The 6,033-nt window shown below is 58.7% G+C and overlaps 2 protein-coding genes and 1 pseudogene across 2 annotated transcripts in view; 1 reads left to right on the top strand and 2 right to left on the bottom strand.

Moving 5' to 3' along the window:
• Positions 1-6,033, top strand: part of FAM193A (family with sequence similarity 193 member A) — a 116,297-nt gene that overhangs the window by 108,390 nt on the left and 1,874 nt on the right. The gene's annotated exons all lie outside the window — the stretch shown is intronic.
• LOC102762806 lies at positions 825-1,638 on the bottom strand (annotated as a pseudogene).
• Positions 3,056-6,033, bottom strand: part of TNIP2 (TNFAIP3 interacting protein 2) — a 4,455-nt gene continuing 1,477 nt past the window's right edge. The window contains exons 3-7 of the mRNA XM_015561569.1: positions 5,644-5,758; positions 4,868-5,026; positions 4,320-4,550; positions 4,137-4,250; positions 3,056-3,724 (exon numbers count right to left, since the gene is read on the bottom strand). Of these exons, the coding sequence (XP_015417055.1) occupies positions 3,461-3,724; positions 4,137-4,250; positions 4,320-4,550; positions 4,868-5,026; positions 5,644-5,758 (883 nt within the window). The 3' untranslated portion in view covers positions 3,056-3,460. The remainder of the gene's footprint in view (positions 3,725-4,136; positions 4,251-4,319; positions 4,551-4,867; positions 5,027-5,643; positions 5,759-6,033) is intronic.

The following is a 6,033-nucleotide window of genomic DNA, read 5'->3' as shown; positions in this document are numbered from 1 at the left end:
GTGTGTATATATATATATCCCACATTCAAAGGCTGTTAAATCGCGTTGTTTACCCATACTTTCAGAAAAAAAATCACTTCTACTGTCATGGTAAACAACCTGCTTCGCTATTTATAATGGTCTGGCCCTCTAGCAACTTCAGTGTGAAATTATAGCTAATTTTCCTACAAAGGTCAGGTGGTCATAATAATCTGGCCACTCAGTGTATTTCACTGAGTGCCCTCTCGGTCCATCTGTGTTGCTGCAGATGGTGATCTTCCATTCCTTTTATGCACACGTAGGACCCCATCATAAGTATGTCCCACATCTCTACCGTGTCTGTCCATGCACCAGGCTTATTCCACTTCTTGATTATTGTGGATCAAGCTGCAATGAAAATGGGCTTCCCAGGCACCAAACATGGGGTATGTTTACCTTTTTAATTAGGGTTTTTGTTTTCTTCAGATAAATACCCAGAAGTGGAATTGCTGGGTCATAAGGCAATTGCATTTTTAATTTTTTAAAATACATATTTATTGATTTCAGCGAGGGATAGAAACATCAGTGATGAGAGAGAATTATAGGCTGCCTCCTACACGCCCCGCACTGGGGATCAAACCCACAACCCGGGCATGTGCCCTGACTGGGAATCGAACCATGACCTCCTGGTTCACAGGTTGATGCTCAACCACTGAGCCACACCGGCCAGGCCAGTTTGAATCTTTGGAGGACACTCGATACTGTTTTCCACAGTGGCTGCACCAGCGTGCACTCCCACCTGCAGAGCACTACAGTTCCCTTCATGTCCTCGCCAGCACTTGGGTTGATGTATTTTTTGTTGTGTATTTTTTTTTTAGATGAAGGCTGCTTTTATTAAATGACTGAACCGTGGAATTGCCAAGGCCGCTGTGTACAGGTAAGAGAGGTGAAGCTTTATTTCCTGGTCTCTTCCTCCTCGGACAGTCTTGATGATCTCCTTCTTGGCCGGGAGCGCTCCTCACGGCGCTGCGGGTTTCCCTGGTCTCAGACCTGCGGGCCTCGGCCTGGTCAGCCAGAGCTTCTCCTGAGCCTTGTCTGCCTTTAGCTTGTGGGTGTGTCCCCTGAGAATCGCTTGTTTCTGAACACGTTACCCTTCACTTTCAGGCCCAGGCAGTGGTACATGTGGCGGTCAATCTTCTTAGATTCACGGTGTCTTCTGAGTAGCCGGCGAAGAATTCTCATCCTCCTCATCCAGGTCGCTCTCAGGCTTTCGAGCATCGGCGGTACCCTTTCGCTTACCTATGCCCATATGCCTGCCCTTCCTGCGGGAATGGACAGTCACAGGCTTCCGGGTGGTCAGCCCATCTTTGATCAGCTTCCAAATCTGCTGCCGGGAGTTGGCGTTGGCGATTTCATGGGTCTCATGGGGTCCAACCAGACCTTCTTTTTGCCACAGCGGAGGACGCTGGAGGCAAGCCTCTTCTGAAGCCGAGCATCCTCAGGGCTGCTGCTGCCGCGGCAAAAGGATTGGTGTATAGATGGTCGACGTCCGGCAGGTGTGAGGTGGCACCCCATTGTTTCAATTTGCATCTCTTTGGTGATAGTGATGTTGAACGTTTTTTCATATGTCTCTTGGCTATTCGTCCTCTTTGGAGAAGTGTCTGTTCAGTTCCTTTGCCCATTTTTCATTGGATTGGTGTGGGTTTTTTGGTGTTAAGTTGTATGAGTTCTTTATACATTTTGGGTACTAACCCCTCATTGGCTGTATCATTGGCAAATGTCTTCTCTCATTTGTTAGGATTTTTTGTTTTGTTGGTTTCTTCCCTGTGCAAAACTTCGTGGTTTGATGAAGTTCCATTTGTTTATTTTTTTAGCCTTCGCCTGAGGAGACATATCCACAAAGATATGCCAGGAGCAAGGTCAGAAAACTCAGTGCCTCTGCCTTGTAGGTCAGCGGGTCCACCTTCTTCCTCTCATGGCACACAAACTAATTACTAAAGTAAAAGAATGTAATTTTTTTGCCCATCTGACAAAAAAAAATAGGTATCATTTTGGTTCATTCACCAGACGGCTATTGTGTTGGCTGTCATTTTTTTACTTGACAATCTAAGGGGAAGAGGCCAGGTACTGCGTTGTAAAAATTCTTGTGCGCACTGGTTAAAAATCGCTGCTCTTGGAGTTTATGATTTCAGCTGCTACACTTGCTTATTCTGTACATGGTGAAGAAAGTTTCATTTTTTTGCATGTATCGGTCCAGTTTTTCCGTTTACTTTATGCACTGGCTTTATGCCACTGTATGTTCTCGCCTCCTGTGTCAGAGAGTAACCGCACCTGAGCGAGGATTTACCTGGCTGGCTGTTCCGCTGGCCCGGATGTTTGGTGCTGGTGCCGATCTGCTTTGGTTACCGTAGCCTTCAGTACAGTTTGATATCAGAGAGCATGGCACCTCCCAATTGGTTGTTTCTCAAGAGTTCTTTGGCTATTTGGGGTCTTTTGAGGGTCCATATGGGGCCATCCCAGGCCCAGCACTGAGAGAGGAGGTACACAGAGCCCAGGGGGCTGCCTGTGGAAGAAGCAGAGATTGGCATCTAGGGAGGCCGAGGGACTGGAATTGTGGGGCAGCGTTCCAGGCAGGAGGGGCTGCACCCAGCCCTGGAGACCTGCAGCGTCCCCTCGGACCTGCTCGCCTGCGTGGGTGGAATCAAGTTCTGTGTCTGCAGGGGAATCGCCAGAAAGCAGGAGGCGGAGGGAGGAGTGGAAGATACAAAGAAGATGCCAGTGGAGCTTGTGAAGAAACGAGAAGCACCCTGGACAGACCCACAGGCGAGAGCGCGCGGCATCGGGTGGGAACCGCCAGACCTGAAGCCGAGAGAGGAGGGAGAGGTGGGGCCGCGCCCTGTGCATGTGATGAACAGAAGCCCTGACGGAGGTCAGCTGTCCCAGCCGCTGTCCCTGCCTCAAGGGAAGTGGGAAGAGGGTGTCCCCCAGGAGGTGGCAAGCAGGAGGCAGGCCTCTCATCCGCTGATCTGGCTCCTGCCCAGGTGAAGTGCTGCTGGGCCCCTCGCCCCGGGCCCCGCCCTGCAGCCTCAGCAGCCACTGCAGCAAACGTGTTTATTATAAAAATAAGTGGCTACAAAGCACACGACTCTACCTCTGGACGTGTGACAGACACTAAGCAACACAGTGTATTCCATGGCCCTGCCGAGGCCACAGTGCTCGGCCCTCCAAACCTGGGGTGCCCTTCCACCCTGGGACCCAATGTGTGGTTCCCTCAGGCAGCCCCCTGTTCTCGCGAGATGCAGCGTCCCAGGTGCAGGTGGGGCGGGACCATCACCTTGGCCTGTGAGCTCCTACTCCAGCCCCGGCCTGACAGCTTGAGGACCCAAAGCCCAGCCTCTGTTCCACAGCCCGAGGGGGACCAAGGTGAAGGCCAGAGCACCCTCTGCCCACATCTCGGGGTCCCTCTGTCGCAGCCGAGAGCACCGGCCTGTCTCCGCCTGGCTCACAGGCAGCACTCGGCCACGTGTCTGAAGAGCTCCTCGCCCTGCTCGTCGCTGAAGCACCGCAGGCAGTGTGGACACTGCAGCTCCCCCTGGCCTCTCCGGGCAGCTCCGGGGCACCCGCCCTCTGGAGGGGGGGCCCGGCCCTGGGGTGCAGACGCAGGCCTCTGGCCACCAGGCACCACCAACTCAGAAGCATTGGTTTCTGCGCGCTTGGGTGCTCTGCTCCCCGTGTGGATCCGGCAGGAGCCTGGCTCTTGGGGGTCCTGGAGAAAAGGCAGAGGATGTAATGGCTGTGCCCGAGGCCACCACGCTGCTCTCGGCTCATCCATCCTCGCCCTGCTTCCTGCTTGGCCCAGAGCCCAAAAGAGAACAGAGGTGGCAGGAGGAAGGGCAGAGGCCAGGCGGCACCTGGGGCCACAGGTCTCCTTCCTGGATACGGCGTCTCCCCGGGTGCATGGCGTGCATGGCAGTGAGCACCGGAGGCAGGCAACCCTGGGGGCGGCCACTGCTGTCACACCCATGCCAACCTCCTCCGCAGACAGGACCACACACGGCTTGTCTCCACCACCGCGCTCGTGCCAGGTGCCAGGGATGGCTCTGCCGGAGCGGGAAATGGGTCTGAGCAGACAGGGGACCTGGCATTCATGGGAAGGAGAGAGAGGCCCTCACACCCACCTGTCTGCGTGCCTGGCGCAGGGCCGCCACCTCGTCCTCCAGCTCCTGGATCCTGCTCTGTGCCCGCTCCCGATCCGCCCTCTCCGACGTGAAGTCGTCCTTGTAGGCGAGGACCTGAAGAGAGCAGGCCCTCAGCCATCACCAGGCTGCACAGGGAGGGACTCGCCTGTCCTGCCCTCCTACCTGCTGCTCCAGCATCTGCGCCCGCTCCTGCGCCGCCGCCAGCTCCCTCGCAGCCCCCGCACACTCGCTGATTCTCTCCTCCAGCTGCCGGTTGAGCCTGGCAATCTCCTTCCTCATCAGCTCCGCCTCGGGCTGGGGAGCCTGCAGCCCCCGCAGCTGGGCCCGCAGCCCCCGCACATACTCATCCCTGCTGGCGTCGTAGCGCTGCCACTTGGCGTTGAGGTCTTCCACCTGCGGGCGAGTGCAGTGAGCGGCTGGCAGGGCCGCGCTCCTGCCCACTGACCGGAAGCTACTGGTGGGCGAGGAGTCGAGGGAGGGTCCCCGGGAACGGAGGGGCCTCTCCTCGCTCCGCACAAGCAGCGCCTTCAACACAAGTGGACGTCTGCGGCCTCGGGAGCCGTCTGGATGGTGACCCCTGCCCCCTCTAGGACATGGACTGGCGGGCGTGGGAGCCACAGGACGCTCTGTCGTCCTTTAGGGAAGAGACTGTCAGCCGTGGCCCGAGGGCCGGCCTGCGAGCTCTCCCCGAGGGAACAGCAGACACTCACGTGAGCCACCTTCTGCTTCAACAGCCGGTTTTCCTCCTGGAGCTTCTCCACGGCCGCCCGGACAGAGGCCTCCCTGCCCGCCTGTTCCGGCTGCAGAGAGGACTCGGTCACCAGGCTGTCGGCCACGGGCAGCAGAGGGGAAGGACCCAGACCCAGGGGCTGCGGTCACAGGTGCCCCAGGCCCACCCCAGTGGGGCCAGGCCACACCCCACCTCCAACCATCACAACTGAGCAGGGCAGGAGGCTGAGCCCACTGTCCACCGAGCACACTCCGCAGGGGCCACGGAGCTACAGGGCAGGCCTGACCATGGCCTGGGCTCACCCCTTCCAAGCCCTCAACCCGTGGTCGCCAGACACTCGGTCAATTTCACGCTGCTCAGGGGTGTCGCACCCAAAGCCACATCCCAGAGCAGCCCTCGGGGACAGAGGTAGCTGGAGGCTCTCAGGGAGTCCCGGCTCCCCAAGAGCCTGCCTCCGCCAGCACAGCGGGCCCGTGACAGGCTCCGGAGAACCCCGAACCACAGGAAGTGCTGGTCTCACTCACCGGGGAAGCCCCATGACTCAGCCGAGCCCGGGGCTGGGAAGTGATGCTGACTGAGGCCGCGGGGCAGGCCCAGCCCGCCCACGCCCGCCCGGCCGACCATCACGCCGGCCACTTGTGGATCTCCACAGGGAAGGACAGTGACTCCAACCGGACGGGAACACGCCTCCTCCCAGGGGCCCTCTCCTTCTGTCTCTGACACCCGTGTCGCTGAGGTGCCCTTTGGGGAGCCCACCCAGCTGCGCCGGGAAGCTGAGCACGGGAGGGACCGCCGGCCCAGGACACAGCAGAGCGCCTCGCGGAGCCCAGCGAGAGGCCCTCCTGCGGCCCAGCCTCCCCGCACCGCGGGGCTGGAAGGAGCAGGGAGGTCGGCCTCAGCCCGTCGCTCCCTCATTCCCTCTGCTCCCGACACCCCCTCGGGAGCCCCTGTGGCTCCATCTGAGGAGATTCCTGACACTGTGGCCTCGCTGCCCCCTCCCCCCAGCCCAGCTCCCTGTCCGGGGCCCACCCGCTCTGCCCGGCTCCATCCTCACTTCCTGATGAGGGCGCTGGAGCCAGAGGCCAGCTCCAGAGATGGTGGCCCCGCTCCGCGGGCTCAGACGCAGGGTCCACACGAGGCTGTGCT

The sequence above is a fragment of the Myotis davidii genome, unplaced genomic scaffold (genome assembly GCF_000327345.1).
Source record: "Myotis davidii unplaced genomic scaffold, ASM32734v1 scaffold937, whole genome shotgun sequence".
Lineage (NCBI taxonomy): Eukaryota > Metazoa > Chordata > Mammalia > Chiroptera > Vespertilionidae > Myotis > Myotis davidii.
Note: the sequence above shows the minus strand (reverse complement) of the source record. Positions and strands in the feature narration are given on the sequence as shown.